This window comes from Prionailurus viverrinus, chromosome C2 (genome assembly GCF_022837055.1).
Source record: "Prionailurus viverrinus isolate Anna chromosome C2, UM_Priviv_1.0, whole genome shotgun sequence".
NCBI lineage: Eukaryota > Metazoa > Chordata > Mammalia > Carnivora > Felidae > Prionailurus > Prionailurus viverrinus.
In genome coordinates this window covers 25,410,827-25,428,684 of record NC_062569.1, presented here as the reverse complement: position 1 = coordinate 25,428,684, position 17,858 = coordinate 25,410,827, and the positions used below count along the sequence as shown (strand labels likewise).

Below are 17,858 nucleotides of genomic sequence, written 5' to 3'. Positions count from 1 at the left end.
GTTCTGTCACATAGCCTGCTTTATACCTCTGCTTCCTCAGGGTGGACTCAGCAGCCAAACTGCCTGGGATCTAATCCCAGCCCCACCAGTTTCCTAGCAAGTTACTCTGTGCCTCAGTTTCCTTATCAGTGAATTGAGGGCAAAAGGGTTGTTGGGAAGGCTAAATAAAAGAGTTCCTGCGTGAAAACCATGGAGAGAGTGCCGAGCGCAACACTTGGTGTTATTAGTGTTATATTCTTATGGGAATGGGGTCCAGCTTAAGTTCCTCCTGGGAGCGTCAGTGGATGCCTCTGTGTGGGGCAGTGAGAGAACCCGAGCTGGGATCTTGAGCTAACTCTACCTCTCCAGCTAACACTGGAATTTCCCTGACCTCAAGTACTTTCTTGCTAAAAAGGAAGAATTCAGCCAGGTGAATGCTAAGACACCGTAACTCTCAAAATATGTCAAATTTTGTGGTTGCTTGCTTGCTTTGGTTTTTGGGTGTGTTTGGGTTTGGGACAATTATTCTATTTAAGAAGATGTTCTAGATGTCTTCTGTTCTGTAACAAACCACCCAAACTTCGCTGTAAAACAACAACAGTTTTTTTAAGCGCACAGATTGTGTGTGTCATGAATTATGAAAGGAAGCATCAGGGTTGGGTGTCTCTGCTCCGTGGTATCTGGGGCCTCAGCAGGACCATGCACTAGACTAGAATGGCAGGAAATGGCTCAAGGGGCCGTGGGGGGTGGGGCTGGAATCCCCATGAGGCTCCTTGAATGTCTGAAGGTTCATGCTGGCTATCAGCTGGGACCTCAGTGGGAACTTCCCCCGCTCTCTCCCTGAGGTCACTGCACGTGGGGCTGGCCACACCATGGCACTGGGTTCTAAGACTAAGTATCCCACTCAAGAGGCCCAGGTGAAACAAGCTGTATCCCTCTCCGCCTTTAAAAGAACAATTTATTGCCGTGAATTTCACGTAACGCAAATGAGCCGTTTAAAAATGAACAATTCAGCAGCAGGTAGCACATTCACAATGTTGTGCAACCACCACCTCTATCTAGTTCCAAAACATCTCCATCACTTTACAGTAAAATCCCATACCTATTAAGTGGTGTTTCCCACCCTCTCCTCCCCCCAGTGCCTGGCAACCATCAAGCCACCGTCTGTCTCTATGGATTGATCTGTTCTGGATGTTTCATATAAATGGAATCATAGGATATGTGACCTTTTGTGTCTGGCTTCTTTCAGTCAGTATAATGTTTCAGAGTATGTATCCCGTTCTATAACCAAACCTCAGAAGTCACCCAGGGTCACTTCCAACATAATCGCAGGCCCATCCAGGTTCATGGGAAGGAAGAAGACTAGACCCCACCTCTCAGGGGGAAGCAATATCAATGTCACGTTGTAAGAAGGGCCCGTGGGACAAGGGATCATGTGGTGTTTACCCGCGGGCAGTCGCCCTCCATCTGCCATGGTCGACTTTCGTCGTGTATTGCCCAACACCAACCAATTATCCAGGTGGCTTCTGAATGTCTAGTACAGAGGGGCGCCCGGGTGGCGCAGTCGGTTGAGCGTCCGACTTCAGCCAGGTCACGATCTCACGGTCCATGAGTTCGAGCCCCGCGTCAGGCTCTGGGCTGATGGCTCAGAGCCTGGAGCCTGCTTCCGATTCTGTGTCTCCCTCTCTCTCTCTGCCCCTCCCCCGTTCATGCTCTGTCTCTCTCTGTCCCAAAAATAAATAAACGTTGAAAAAAAAAATTTTTTTTTTAATGTCTAGTACAGAGACATGGAATGAAGGCCTTCCAAGAGTCTGCCCAAAGGAATATAACTCTAACAGAAGTTTGATAAGCCACAAGCTTAGATATGCAAAAAATTCTGTCTTTATTTTCTTTTTTTTTTTTAATTTTTTTTTTTTTTTCAACGTTTATTTTTATTTTTGGGACAGAGAGAGACAGAGCATGAATGGGGGAGGGGCAGAGAGAGAGGGAGACACAGAATCGGAAACAGGCTCCAGGCTCTGAGCCATCAGCCCAGAGCCCGACGCGGGGCTCGAACTCACGGACCGCGAGATCGTGACCTGGCTGAAGTCGGACACTTAACCGACCGCGCCACCCAGGCGCCCCTGTCTTTATTTTCTAATAACTGGACTTAGGTAATTTCTATCTTAACCTCTCTTTCCACTAACGGCAGAAAACTTCCATGCAAATTAGTCAAATTCAGTCACAGCTTAGTGATATCATATTGAAGTCTAACATCCAGGCATGTACCCCTCTCTCTGTCCCCCTGAAGTTGATTTTGAGCTCCAGGCTACTGCGGGGGCAGCAGCGGTGGGGAAGGAGTGCCCCACCTCGGGCTCAAGCTGTCCTGCATCACTGTTCACCAAGAGGCACTTTGCTGGCCATGGCTTCTGGCAGGGGGTTGGCACTCCTGGCCCCCAGCGGCCTCCACCCTCCCTGTGGTATCTGCCCAAGTCCCAAATCAGGATGTGGGAAGAAAAAGCCTGACTGTTTCCCTTTGTCCAGGCCTGGTGCTGCCTGTCTTAGGGTGTATTATCTTAACCAAGGTGTTCCCAGCGGTCTGTCCAGACGCGCTCAAACCAGAGGGTAGGGGAACCTCAGGGGCAGCCCGGTGCCCCTCCCTTTAGGACCAGCACCTGAGGATGGGGTAAAAAGGACCCAGGCAGCCATAGCTCTCTTCTCATAGAATACCGGGAATTTTGAGGGGCACCTGGGTGGCTAAGGTGGTTGAGCGTCCAATTTCAGCTCAGGTCATGATCTCACGGCTCGTGAGTTTGAGCCCCGCATTGGGCTTGCTGCTGTCAGCACAGAACCTGCTTCAGATCTTCTCTCCCCGCCTCTCTCTCTGCACCTCCCCTGCTCACACACTCTCTCTCAAGAACAAATGAATCTTAAAAAAAAAAAAAAAAAAAAAAAGAATACTGGGATTTTTGACCTGGTTGCTTGGCTCCAGTCTTGCAATTAAAAGCACTGAGGTCTACCTGGGCCCAGAGTCCACTCTCTCGGCCACTGGAGCTCCCACATGGTAAGACTTCCCGATATACTTGAGGTTCTGAACTGCAGTCTGTTCCTGTCTTCTCTCTGCCTAGGAGCCCTGTGGTGCCCAGTGGTGTTGTGGCCATGGACAGACATTACTTCCAAAACACTGGTGCATATGACCCTCTCATGTCACTGCGGGGTGGTGAAAACCTCGAACTGTCTCTCAAGGTATGTCCTGGACCAAGGGAGGAGCCAGATGGGTTCTGTGGAGTAGTAGGTGAGGTCCCAGCTGAGACGCAGCCATCAGAAATGCCCCTGGTCAGGGATAAGGCTGTAGGCAATGTATCGAGTCATGAAATGTAGTGTGTTTCTTTCCCTTCCCACGTCTCTCATGCCCTATTTTGATTGTGCCCCCAGCCTCCCTCTTGAAACCAGCTATCCAACCTGTGCATAGGAAAGGGCATCATATCAGCCGTCTACACTGTAGCACAGGGGTTCCCATACATTCTGTGTTCACAGCACCCTTGGCATCTCAGGCATTATTCATGGCACCCATAGGCCAAAACAAATGCCAAACAGTTCTGTGCATTGAGCTCACTGGTCCTGCCTTGTCCACGGTTTCAGTTGCCCATGGTCCACCTTGGTCCAGAAGCAGATGATCCTCCTTCTGAGGTATCATCAGACGGGTAGTAGCCTAACCCTAGGTCACAATGCCTTGTCATTCCCTTACTCCATCTCATCACGTAGGCATTTTATTATCTCCCATCAGCACATGAAGAAGAGTGGCTACAATATAAGATGATATTTTGAGAGAGAGAGAAACTATATTCACATAACTTTTATTACAGTATATTATGATATTGTTCTATTGTATTATCAGTTATTGTTAATCTCTTACTGTGCTTAATTTATAAATTAAACTTTATCACGGGGATGTATGTATGTATGGTATAAGAAAAAACATAGTGTATATAGGGTCCAGAACTATCCGTGATTTCAGGCATCTGCTGGGGGTCTTGAAACATGTCCCCCATGGATAAGGGGGAACTACTATAGTTCCAAAAAATAAGTATTTGTGCTAAAAATGTAGTGCCTAACTTTAGTGTTGGGCACTGCACAACTTCTCAAGCCTTGGAATCAGACCAGACACCATCACCTTCATTTCCCGTTCCATGTCGATTTGAACACGAGACTGGCTTTTTCATCACAGCAACCACTGAAAACCCAACCCCGTAAAGGTGTACATTATCGAAAATGCAGCCATCTTATGTGGAAATCATGAATTATCTCAAGCTTGTAGTTTGCAGAACACCCAACAGATGTCACCGTGTTTTTCTCAAACATTTAAAATATCCTGCATGGCCCTTTGAGGTTGATGGGGCACTCCCAGGGGTACCATGGCCCACAGTTTGGGAACTCTGTTTTTGGTGTGTTTCAGTCCACATGCTGCCTTTTGCTAGAAATGTTTTCGCTTTCCTCTTGATCCCCAGGATGAAATGAAAGGCTTCCTTTCAAATGAATTTTACTGGAGAACCGTGAAAACCCTCCTAAAGGAGAGACTATGTTCAAGGAAGACTTGCTTTGCTCTCCACTTGAGACTTCACAAGCTTTTAGAAACTCTCTGACCACCAGGGACCCCTTTTCCCCTGAGGAAGCAGCTTTGGGGAACAGGGGTGCTAATCCACGTAGCTATATCTCAAGGTGCCAAACGTGTCCATGTGCTTTTGGGAAAGGGCCCGTTCCGGTATTGCATGGATGAGGCTCCCTTACTCCACTGGTTCTGTCCCGGGACAACTGCACCCATTCTTCCCGCACTGTCACTCGCCTGCCCAGAACTCCCAGATCTGGAAACTCTGAGGCACCCCGAGGACTATCGTTCTCTTCACCATTTTGTGTTCGTGATTTCCTGCGCATTTTCCCAGCCCCCGTCAGGATCCCTAACTCCATGTCCTTGGAGTTGTGTTCAGATGTTTATTTTCTCCTTTTATGGCAGGCCTGGCTCTGTGGCGGCTCTGTTGAAATCCTTCCCTGTTCTCGGGTGGGGCACATCTATCAAAATCAGGAAGCCCAGTCCCCCCGCGATCAGGAGGCCACTCTGCGGAACAAGGTTCGCATCGCCGAGACCTGGCTGGGCTCATTCAAAGAAACCTTCTACAGGCACAGCCCAGAGGCCTTCTCCTTGAGCCAGGTAAGGAGAGATCCTGGCAGGGGCCTCAGGGCCCGGCACGGGCCGCCAGCAGGAGGCTGGGCCAAGGAGTGCCTCTCTGTCCAACCCGGAGGGGAAAACAAAAGCTTCCGGCTTGTGCTTCCCTTAAGTTTCCCCTCTCAAGTGGCTCCCTGGCAGAGCTGCCTGTCTGTCCCAAGCATCTCCACACAGCGTCACGGCTGGTCTTGGCCTGGAGCCCCCTGAGGTCTGTGGGACATCTATGGGCTGCGATCCTTTATCGTGGGGCCAGAGGGCAGACTGGGCAGGGAATAAGCAGTGACGGGTCTCAGAGCGCCCTTTCCTCCTGAGCAAAGCACTCAAACTGTGGAATCATCCAAGACGCGAAACAAATAGAAGTATAAATATAAACATAAAAGATCCAAAACAAGCCACAAAACATTTAAAATTTTAAACGTTTCGTTAATGTCCACAAACAGCACATCTTCAACTGCCACGTAGCCCAATTCTCGTGGAACTGGCACATAAATACTATTCAGCCTGAGACGTGGGTTCCCGTTACTGTTTGCTAGGCTGGGAGTGGGGGCTCCGAAGATAAGATTTCCGTGACCCACAAAGGTCTTGGGACAACTCCCATGAGCCCCTCACCAGCCTGCCCACACTGCTGGGTGTGCTCCATTCTCTGATCCACAAATGTCCCCGTCATCTGGTCATCTGATGACTTTCACAAGGACAATGGCACCTCCTACTGGTAAATGAGAAGACATTTGTTTTTCTGGCTTTTTTTTTTTTTTTTTTTTTTTGGAACATTCCTCTTAATTCATGTTTTGGAAATGTCCTATGGCTGACATCGATGTTAAGATTTTAATAATATCACTGCCTCCCTGAAGGTGGAGACGTTAACTTTGTGCTCTTAGTTTAAATTTAAGTAGCTAAAAATTAATTTTGTTCTACAATTTCTACCCTTCTATCCAAACCCTCGCATGGATTTTGAGATACAGAAATTATAGGCACCCAAAAGACAAGGTCAAGGTTTCACTGTTGGAGGAGTTAACATTCTCGTTTTTCCCCTGTCAAGTTTGGTCGTACAGAAGGGAAAGTTCATTGTCAGCATATGCCCCTCATTTGAGATCAAACAAAAGGCTGGAGAGATTTGCCACTTTGTTTGACCACTGAGAAAGGTGAAGGTGATGGAAAATTCATGAAGGAATGTTCCTGCTTTGGCAGCAAAGTCCAGCCTTGCAGAATGACTGGTGAGGTCTCAAACGAACACGAAGAAAGCCAAGAAACCATAAAAAACTTACACTAATTTCCTTAAAAAGTAATAGATCTCTTTGGTTTAATGGTAGGCAGGTGTGCTGAATAAACAAGACATCCCTCCCTTAGAGAAGTTGTTCCCAAACTTTCTGTGGATAAAACTCAGCAGGAGAAATGGTCAAAATGCAGATTCCAGGGTTGCTGGCCCAACCTACTGAATCATAGTCTCTGGTATAGGGCCTAGGAACCTGCATTTTTAACAAGTTCCGTGGGCATTTCTGAACCAGGTGCTCAGGGGATCATTGTCTGGGAAGCATACCAAGAGCATGTCAGTATGGCAGATCCAGACCATTTATATCTGAGGAGTAAAAGAGGAAAAAGTGGAATCACTTCATTCACCCTGTTAGCCCAGTGTTTAACTGCCAGACTAAAGGCCATCAAACTGGAACTCTGACATGGACTTCTTGTTCCAGCCCCCTCTCCTTTCCTCTCCTTACCCCAGGAAATATGATCTCTCTTTTTTGTTTTTATTTTTGGTCCTTCCTACCCCTCCTTAGCACCTCTGTCTTCCCTCAAGGTATCCAGGATTTAATACTAAATGTATAGGTAGGTTTCCTTGTATCTTATCAATATAGCCAAATGTATAAATTTATACTCGAGTGTTAAGGATTTACCTGATACCCGTCCCAGGACAATTGTATTATAAAGGAGAATCTCAAGGAAAGGGGATAGAGTAGCCCAAAGGAATGATTTATTAATGGTAATGGAGGAAATTGGGCACTTAGAGGGGAAGAAAAGTAAACTTGTCTTGCCCCCCTCCCACCCCACAATTTCCTAGCTTATTTCATCTCAGTTGCCTTTGGGTCAGTTCCTGCCTCCATATGGCTCATTATGGTGCTGTAGCACACCAGCCTAGGTGCAAAGCCCCACCATTTTGCCAGCTTCCACAAAAAGTCCTTAAAGCACAGGTATAATCGTCTTCGTAGACTGAAGATGTGAAGGATTGGGGAGGGAGTGCTCTCACAACCACACTGCTGGTTCCACAGCTCTTTGTAGGGAGGACCATCCTACTCTGTCCCTTCTAAACTTCTTCCCCTAACACATGACTTTCCCCACCTGGCTATGGCCCTAGGGAACCGTGGCCTTGGTCCCCTCACTCTGTCCCAATCCTTCAGCTTCTTCCCAGCTACCTCTGTCCCTCCCCCACGTGTGAATTGTGGTGAACAGTCGGCCTTCCCCCACCTCAGTGCCCGTGTCTTTCTCCTCCATCAGGCTGAGAAGCCAGACTGCACAGAACGCCTGCAGCTGCAAAGGAGACTGGGTTGTCGGACGTTCCACTGGTTTCTGGCCAACATCTACCCTGAGCTTTACCCATCTGAGTGCAGGCCCAGGTTCTCTGGAAAGGCAAGGCATGCCCCCGGGAAGATGAGGAGGAAGGGGAGGGGATGGGCAGCCTCCCAATACAGAAACTGGATACTCAGATGTTTTTCCGTGACCCTGGCCACACAGTCCCAAGGTCAGGGGAGCCTCAGAGGCTTCCATGCCTGCCCTGAGGGAGGTGACTGGGTTACCCCAAAACCTGTTTCAGGTCCTTTCATCATGACAGATGTGGCCTGCCTCCTGTCCATTGGGATTAGAGGCTTTAGCTTGACCTTGCTTATTTCTGTGGCCTGAACCTGGAACCGTGAGCTACACTGCAGGGAAGGAGGAGAGGAGGACTAGCGCCTGATGGAGGGTGTCTTAACAGTGGAGGGCGGGGTTCACTTCTGTATGGATGTCCACTTTCAGCTCCACAACACCGGACTTGGCTTCTGTGTTGACTGCCAGGAAGAAGGGGACATCCTGGGCTGCACCATGATGCTAGCTCCTTGCAGTGACAGCCGGCAGCAACAGGTGGGTAACATCCGAGCAAGACCTAAGAATGGTTTTTCCTGGGATGCTCCTCACTTCCCTTTGGGGCACCTCCTTTCAGTGGTGCCATGTCCCCCACCACAATGACCCATCCCAGCTCTGCCCACGCCGCCCCCAGGCACAATCACAGACATGGGCCATCATCAGAGAATACAAGCATCTGAGCCTGAAGCAAATAGAGACTATCTAGCCAATGCTTTCATCTAACAGATGAGGAAACTGAGGCTCAGAGAGTGACTGACCCAGGGGTTGCAAACTCAGATATCCCCAGGGTCAGGCAGGGATGAGCACAGTGAGCTGGGTGGAGGCTGCTATGCCTGAGGAGCACGTGCCCATCAGAAAGGACAGCTATGCCCGTCCCCCAGCCTCAACACGTTTTCTCTTTTGTAAGTGGGTCCAGTATTATGAGATTAGCCCCCAAATTTAAAAGACATTGGAAATCCAGAGTTTGTGGAAAACCTCCCTATTTAAATTAAAAATCTCTAATCAGAGGTCAAAGAAATTGACACACATTTCTATCAGGGCACCACTTGAAACATCTGGACCAGCCAGAGATCCTCAGCCAGCTAGAACCAGAGATGGGGTAATATGGGTCATCCAAGTGGGCGCTGTAGGCACAGAAGCACTGAGGAGGAAAGGGGACCCCAGAGTGTGTTCCCCACTTACAGTGGTGCCTCCAACCCACAACTTGTGGTTACAGTCTTGTCTCAGTCCTCTGATTCCGAGTCCTCCCACGCAGATGTGTTGTGGCTTTCCAGGATTTAACGGGGCTCTATGGGAGCCAGAGTTCACAGAGGGGGATCTTTACTGCACAACAGAGGCCTGGTGTGTGCATGTCTGTCTGTCTGTCTGTGTCTCTGTGCATGTATCTGTCTGTCTGTGTGGGTGTCTCTGCATATGCACGCGCGCGCGCGCGTGTGTGTGTGTGTGTGTGTGTGTGTGTGTGAAGCAGAGAAGGAGGGCTGGATTTGGAGCAGATAGGCCTTGTGGCCTCGGCCAACCATCTGCTGCACTTGCTAGAGGAGGGCTTCCACACAGATGGGGTCCCTGGCTCCAAGCTGCAGAGCACTGGCGTCATTCAGAAGATTTCCCAGGCACAGAGCAATTTGGTCCGTGGGATTCCTTCCACAAGGAGAAAGTCTTTCATTCCACAGTCAGATGGAAAGTGGAGAGTACAAATACCCCTGGGGAACAGCACATAAGCTGTACTGGGATGCCAGGGCTGATGGGGCCTCTCCCCAGGAGAAAGGGCTCTGATGACTGCTGGGGAAGGACCGAGATGCAGCAATGAAGACAAACTTCATGACTTTCCCCAAGGCCCCACTCTGCAGTGTGGCCAGACCTGTCAGTACCCAAGATGGATGGGGCTGCCCTGGTGACAGAAAAAGCTAATGGCCCAAAGGGCAGCCGAAGAGAGATGCTGAACATGCCTGACAGGCACCCTGCCCACAGAGGGAGGCCCTTCCTTGAGCCAAGGTTCCTGTTCTTGGATATTGATGGTTCACCACAGGACAGACTATTTGAAATTGACATCAAGAAATCCAGCTGGCACCTGGTTAAAGTGTAGGCCTAGGAAGGCCTAGTAGGGCCCTCCATCCCTCCCTGTGCTTCCTCATCTGTTTAGGTTGTATCTAGTGGTTGCCCTGTGGGGGCAAGATCAACCCCTGACCCCAAATTTGGTTCAGATATTGAAACTGATGACTCCCCACATGCAACAACAGAGAATGGAAAGCATCATTATTCACCTAATGAGACTTCCTAGTGGAGCAGGACAGGCTCCCAAGCAAGCAAGACAAGCAAGATAGCAAGACAGCAAGAAGGGGCGGCTGACTTTGGCTCTTATGTGGTTGGGGGGGGGGGGGGGGTTGGGCAGGTGAGGGTTCCCAAGCTCTGGCTGGGCTTACCTGGATTAAACTTCCCACCAGCACCAAAGAAGAAAGCACGGGGCTTTCTTTTGAGCTTGCCCAGAAGTAGAGCAAGGATATAAGGTGAAGGAGTGGAGCTTGAATGCTAAGAGACCAGACATTAGACAAGGAGTTAGACTCTTTATTATAGGTCACATGGTTCATTTAAGAAGGTAATAAATTCTAAGGACCCTTTCCCAGAAAAAAAAAAAAAAAAACACATATAAGCACAGCTGCACAAAATTTTAACAATTTCCAGGGTTCATAGATTCCCATGAAGCCCCCTATGGTCCCTGGCGCTCTAAAATCCCTAGTTCATAATTCCCAGAAGCTAAAGGAATGGGTGAAAGGATAGAACCATATTTCCTCCTGCAGCACCCCAGGGGTTGGTAAATTTTACACCCTCAAGTGTCTGAGAAGAGAAGAAGGTAATTGAGTCAGAGAAAGGCTTTCGATGCAGCAGGGTCATTCCAGCATCCATGAAGACCCCTTGTTTATCAGGAAGATCTCTTTGTATCTTAGGCTAAGCTTCTCTTCAAAGTTGCCATCACAGAATAACTTCCTGAGGTGGTGGGAAGGCTCAGAGATGCTGGCTGAGGGTCGGTGGGTCCACTTCTTTTCACAACTTGGGTGAACCTAGAAAGGCCTAGCCCGCTCCCAAATCTCTTTTAGCCTGTGACAGGGGCCTTTGCATTAAGGTGTCATATCCCAAAGGCCTGTGTTAAAAATAAGCAACAAAGTACAAGTTCCTAGAGATATTGATCAAATGAGTCAGATGAGGCCCCGAGAGCCTGGGGGCAAATGCCAGAACTTGTCTTGGAGGGAGGACCGGTGAGGCCAGGCTTGGCAAAGCAGATCCTGGGATCCTGGAGGTGGGGGGTGGGGAGGGGGCTGGGCTGGGGGCAGGGAGGCCTGCATCTGGAGGGCACATGGGGAAGCAGGTTCTTAGGACCCATGTGGCCTCTTTCCGTTTTGCCCTTTACCAGTGTTCCGGAAGACAGCAAAAGGCATTCACACCTGGCACAGGGGAGAAGGATACAGATATAAAGTGCTAAGTGAGGAAGCAGTGTAATATGGTGGCAAGAGCTCACCACTTTCTAGCTGTATGACATCAGAGGCTTCTTAAACCCTCCAAGTCTTGGTTTCCTCCTCTGCAACCGGGAATAATGCAGTCTCAGGCATGCGAACAGAATGTTCGCTTTTGTGGGTTTTCTGATTCTTGGTGGGGAAGAGGGGACTAGCAAGGACCTCTATATCTAGCAAAATTGTGAGCTGGATAAGCTGAAAGCCCTTTTCCTAAAAGCACCTAGATATGCCAGATAAAAAATTAAGAAGAAACACATAAGTAAGTGAATTTGTAACAAAGGGAAATCTCCAGGGGCCACAAGTCAAGAGGCATCTGAAAATAGAGCCACAGGGCATTGGCCAAGCTATCCTGCCTCAGGATACATGAGCCATTAGCTACATGCAGTAGTCAGTGGGAGCCTACTTGCAGCCTTTGACAGATGAGAAGTTGGAAATGAGATGCCATAGAAAGCCAGCTTTGACCTTCAAAGAGTAACTTACCTGTGAAAAGTTTGACTAGAAAAATCCACCCACTGCCACAGGAAGATGACAAGGAAGGTTGTCTGTCTCCACAGGGTCTTTGTATACGAAAAAATCACTCTTAAATTTTTTTTTTAACCACAAGTCTGCATCTAATATGAGTTTAGGATTCAAATTTATATGAATTGTGTGGTATGAGAATCCTCAAGCGGGAATGGCTATCTAATTTTGGGGCCCAGCGCAAAGTGAAAATGTGGAGCCCACAGTTCAACAATTATTAAGAATTTCAAAACTGTGTAACATCTTGGGGCACCTGGGTGGCTCAGTCGGTTAAGCATCTGACTTTGGCTCAGGTCATGATCTCATAGTTCATGAGTCGGAGGCCCACGTGGGGCTCTGTGCTGACAGCTCGGAGCCTGGAGCCTGCCTTGGATTCTGTGTCGTCTCTCTCTCTGCCCCTCCCTTGCTCACACTCTCTCTCAAGTATAATAAACGTTAAAAAAAATAATAATAATTTCAAGATAGGGCGCCTGGGTGGCTCAATTTGTTAAGCATCTAACTTTGGCTCAGGTTATGATTTCATAGTTCGTGGGTTTGAGCCCCACATCAGGTGAGCCCTGCCTTTCTCTCTCTCTCTTTTTCCTCTCTCTCAGCCCTTCTTTCACTTGTGCCTTATCTCAAAAAACAAAACAAAACAAAACAAAACCAAAACCAAAAACAAAAAGGATTTCAAGATAGTAACAGGAGAGCATTAAACCAAATACATTAAACCAAGAACACTAACCCCTTCTAAGCACGAGGCCCCATGTGAATGCGCAGATCACTGAGGCCAACACTGCCTCCCAACCGCAAAATTAATATAAGATCCACTCAGGCTGCACTTGGCAGGAATAAACAGAAATTGGTTTTGTCAGAGCGTGCTCTCCAGCCAGGGCACACAGGCTTCCTACAGTGAGAGCCCCTCTGCAAAGATATGCACAATCCAATTGTATAAAACACTGGAGGAAAAAAATGACCATGAGTGAGAGTCATCAGATGCAACAGACAATTCGTTTTGGGCCAGGTGACAGGCCAGGTCAGCTCTCTCCAGAAAGAGATCCCTTGGGCCTCAGAAGTGTTCCTCATCTGCTCTTGCGGTAGTGCACTCACACAACACACGGCACTCTTTTATGGCCTCACCGTGATGCAGTAAGAGAGACTAATGGAGAAACATGCCACAGTGTAGAAATATGAATGCGGCAGCAGCTGGCACGTGCAGATTTCAGAGGCTTGGTCCAGTCTGGCATTGCACGTGTGGATTTGGCTATGAGCTACGGTGTTGGCTGACCCTAAGAGAATCTAAAGATTGCCACTTGACGTCAGCCCCGTTGTGAGCTCCCCTTCCTTCATCTCCAGCTTTGGAGAAGGTCTCCTAGCTGTGCTAACAAACATCCTCTCTGTCCCAGCACCTGAAGCACACCGGCAGGAAGGAGATACGCTTTGGCAGCCCACAGCACCTGTGTCTTGACATCAGGCAAGAGCAGGTGACTCTTCAGAACTGCACCGAGGAAGGGCCTGCTATCCATCAACAGCACTGGGACTTCCAAGAGGTAAGTAATCTGTCCAGGAAGGGCTCAGCAGTGCCTCTAGCTGGGACTGTGGCCCAGGGTCTTCTAAGGGGTCAGATAGTACCATACAGGTCAGAGCCCCTATTGTTGAACTTAGTGACCTGGCATTAAGGCCTCAGGAGGAAGTAAAGCCAACACTGTAGCAAAGTTGGACCGCAAGCATCTTAAAGTGTACTCATTCACCATGTCTCTGTAAAGCTCTGACCATGATCATGGCAGAGAGAAGAGATGGTCCCTTTTTGAAGTTTATTAGCTCAGGTCACCAGTAAGACCAGGGAGCATGTTACAGAAGCAGCCAACTACCTCAGTGGTGTGGTTTAGGAGCAACAGAAAGGCCCTTCCTTCTCTACTTGGTGACAAGTGAACCTAAGACTTGGGGCCCATACATGCTCAAAGATGTCTTGGATCATTCTAACCAAGTCCTGTGGATAAGATACATCTTAGAAACAGCATGTTAAAATAATAAGTACAAGATTAGTGAGTAAGATATACCCAGTATATTTCAGGCATTAAAACCTAAGACTTTAAAAAAGTATTATGGGGCACATGGGTGGCTCAGTCGGTTAAGCATCCGATTTCTGCTCAGGTCATGATCTCATGGCTCATGAGTTAAAGCCCCACATCAGGGTCTGTGCTGTCAGTGCAGAGTCTCCTTCTCTCTCTGCCCCTACCCCGCTCGTGCTCTCTCTCTCTCTCTCTCTCTCAAGAATAAATAAACATTAAAAAAATATTATCATCAGCTACTGTTCATAGTAGCACTATTTACAATAGCCAAGAGGTAGAAGCAACCCAAGCATTCAGCGATGGGTAAATAGATAAACAAAATGTGGTATGTATGTATGTATATGTGTGTGTGTGTGTGTGTGTGTGTGTGTGTGTGTGTATAATGGAATACTATTCAGCCTTAAAAGGATCACATGCTACAACATGGATGAACCTTGAGGACATCACACTAAATGAAATAAATGTGTCACAAAAGTACAAATTCTGTAAGATTCCACATAAATAAGGTATCTAAAATAGTCAAATTCATAGAAACAGAAAGTAAATAGTGTTTACCAGGGGATGGGGGGAGAGGAGAGTTGGTTAATAAATAATAGACTTTCAGTTTTGAAAGATGAAAAAGTCCTGAATATATGTTTCACAACAATGTGAATATACTTAATACTACTGAACTTTACCCTTTAAAATGGTTACAATGGTAAGTTTTATCTTACCTATTTTTACTACAATACAAAGAAAAAAAATCAGGTAACATGTATGCTACAACTTGGATGACCCTTGAAGATATCATACAAAGTGAAAGAAGTCAATCACAAAAGGCTATCTATTATATGACTACCTTTCTAGGAAATGTCCAGAATAAACAAATTCATAAATATAGAAAGCAAATTAGTGATTTCCAGTGGCTGGAAGGGAGGGACAGGAAGTGATTGTTAATGATAGTGGGTTTCTTTTTACAGTGATGGTTGCATATACTCTGTGAATATACTAAAACCCATCAAGTTGTATACTTTAAAGGAGTAAATATTATGGTATGTGAATTCTATCTCAAAAGTACATAAACAAATGGACATTATTGGCATTGTTGGTTAAAATGTTTAACTTTTCATAAAGAAATCAATTTTTTGTTGAAGAAGGGATGGCTAGATTCAGTATTAAGTCCAGTGGACTTTGAGCAGGAGGCAGCTATAGTCTTTGAAACATGGCTGCCTTGGGCCCTCAGTGTATCCTTGAGCTTTTACTCTCTACTGCGACGTGGTGGCAACAGTACTAAGTTGCAGGAGTCACAGTGGGCAGAGATCAAACTAAATCATTTTGAAAGCAGAAATGTACAAGCACAGTGATAACAATGAATTTCACCAATATGGTATAAAGACTGAACATGCTCTATACACTGGCCTGTTACTAAACAGAACTCTCTAAGAAATGGCACAATTATACAATCTCAATAAAGTAATTGAATTAATGATCTCAAGGTTTCAAATGATATTTATATTCATAATATATTTATATTATATGTATTTACCTAAATTATTTTTACACTAACCAACATAATACAGTTCCTTACTACGCGAGTTCACACCACCTCTGTAATTCTCATAATGATTAACACAAATCTTAGAAATATCCTTCTTTGCCTACTGATTACAGGGAAATGACTTTTTTCCCTCGTCTTTTCTGTTTTTTCAGAATGGAATGATTGTTCACATTCTTTCTGGGAAATGCATGGAAGCTGTGGTGCAGGAAAACAGCAAAGATTTGTACCTGCGCCAGTGTGATGGAAAAGCCAGCCAGCTGTGGCGATTTGACAACGTCTACACTGTGGATGAACGATGAATGCCTGTGTCAAAGGGAAAAGAGAAGTTTAGCCATTACAGTTCATCCCCAAGGGAACTAAAAGAGCATATATATTTCATGAAGCTGACCCTTTAGTGTTTGCGCTCCTGGTGATAGTAGAGAAGAAAACTCCATGAATGAGTATAGGAAGTCTTTCTTTCTCGCCCCTTATTGCATTGACTGTTGGCTGTTTTAGAAAAAAAAAAAAAAAAGGATTCATTGTCTCATTGTCTTTATCACTGGATGATGGTCATTATGTAGTACAGAAGATTGTTGTTTGTTTTATTTTGTTTTCCATCGTGCACTTGAGAATTGCTTTTATCTCTGACAAAGGAGAGGCATGGACCGTCTCGGGGAACACCTCCAGGATACATACATCTGGTTGATAATTTTTTTGCAGATGGCCTTACCTTGAACTATCTGTGTAGCCAACCATGAAAGTTAAAGTGTGAGAAGGGTGTAAAGGCCTGACATCCCCAAAACTTTGGATTAAGTTCATTAGGACAAATTCCATGTTCACTGGTTGAGCCATAGCTCAGAAGAAGGAAGGGAAGCCACTGAGCAAAGAACGGGGTTGAAGAGAAGATGGAAAAGCTTTGACCCAATTCTCCAGCTCAGCCTGGCAGCTGCAAAGAGTCAGCACGCCTGGAATAGGATGTTTTCATGTAAATGAGAATTTCCTCCTGACTTTCTACCTCCATTCACCCTGCCCTAACCCTTCTCTAGCTTGGTTAACCCCAACCAGAATCTCATGCAGTGTATTTCTCATTAGTCATTGGCGTTGGGTCAGCTCAGACTAAGCATTCCCAATAACAAGGTGTATACAGTGGAGAAGCTCTCCTGATGCCCTGTTACAGGGTTTGCATGGACTGGATCAGAAATAGCAACCTTTGCAAAGAGGCAAACCTCCACAGTAGGGGAATGCCAGCATCTGAGCCCAAATTCACACGAGAGGAACCAGAGTTGGGAGTTAATGTTCGTTAGGGCTGATGTGGCCATCTCTGAGCCTCAGTCCCCCAAATATGCCTGCAGGTTGAATGTCCACAACTGTGGGAAGAGCGTACCTCTGCTAGAGCAGAGCCAGTGCTAGCAAGAGCTGAAAGGCTCTCCTGGCTGTGACCTGGCCTACCTAGTTTGTCCATAAAGAGCTGTGGAGTGGGGTTGGTTCTGCTGTTAAGAAGACACCATTTATGCCCATTTCTCCTCCAGGTGGAGTTTACTCTTCACATGGTCAGCTAGGAAACCTCCCTTTGAAGATACTGATCTCCTCTGGGCTGTCTCAGAACTCAGTGCGTTTCAAATAAGAAAAAGTAGGTAGGAAGTGAGGGTTTCTAAACAAGGCCTATCATCATTAACATATTTTTTTCTACCAGCTTAAGTCAATGGCCTGCTGCACTTCTCCCTCCTTAGAATACGCTCCAGACCTGTGCTGTCTACGGTAGCCATTAGCTGCACGTGGCTGTTTAAATGTAAGTTCATTAGAATTAAAAAAAAATTAAAACTCAGTTCCTCAGTTGTATTGGTCACATCTCTAGTGCTCAATAGCTTCCTGTGCCTAGTGGCTACTGTATTGGAGAGCACAGATATAGAACATTCTATCACTGCAAACAGTTTTATTTGGATAGTGCTGATCTGGATAGATTCATCATCCCATTGAGAGAAGAAATTTTGGACACTGTCTTCTTCCTTCAGACATGATTATATTTAAAGCAAATTCCCCTAACATCCTGAGACTGAGATGGAGCTAAACATTCTCAGATGTCAACCTTGTAAATGGTATTAATAGTTGCAAAATAAAAATTAAACAAGACCTCTATTTTTTTAAATGAACTTAATTATTGGCATTGTGTTTGAAGTTGCTGGAATAAATTAATATAATTAAATAAAAGGCAGAATTCAATTGTGTGAGTTGTGTTTGACAGTAATTAACAAAAGGACCCAGATGGCTTATTGCTTAATTGGTTGAACAAAGTGAGAATGTGGGGTTCCTTGCTTCCTTAACCATCCCCATGATTTATTGCTTTATTATAGAAATGGCTGTCAACTTGGTCCCTGGCTGATACTTACAGATCCTTAATTTAAACAAAACAGATGTCTCCATTTAGTTCTAATAGAAATTCAACCTTCTCCTCACAGTGTAACCAAGTGTTCAAA

The 17,858-nt window shown here is 46.4% G+C and overlaps 1 protein-coding gene across 2 annotated transcripts in view; it reads left to right on the top strand.

Moving 5' to 3' along the window:
- GALNT15 (polypeptide N-acetylgalactosaminyltransferase 15) overlaps nt 1–17,560 on the top strand; it is a 47,695-nt gene extending 30,135 nt beyond the window's left edge. For both annotated transcript variants that reach the window (XM_047876528.1, XM_047876530.1), the window contains exons 5-10: nt 3,087–3,204; nt 4,970–5,164; nt 7,670–7,801; nt 8,186–8,290; nt 13,203–13,346; nt 15,558–17,560. In XM_047876528.1, the coding sequence (XP_047732484.1) occupies nt 3,087–3,204; nt 4,970–5,164; nt 7,670–7,801; nt 8,186–8,290; nt 13,203–13,346; nt 15,558–15,704 (841 nt within the window). In that variant the 3' untranslated portion in view covers nt 15,705–17,560. The remainder of the gene's footprint in view (nt 1–3,086; nt 3,205–4,969; nt 5,165–7,669; nt 7,802–8,185; nt 8,291–13,202; nt 13,347–15,557) is intronic.
- The last annotated feature ends 298 nt before the right edge of the window (nt 17,561–17,858 follow it).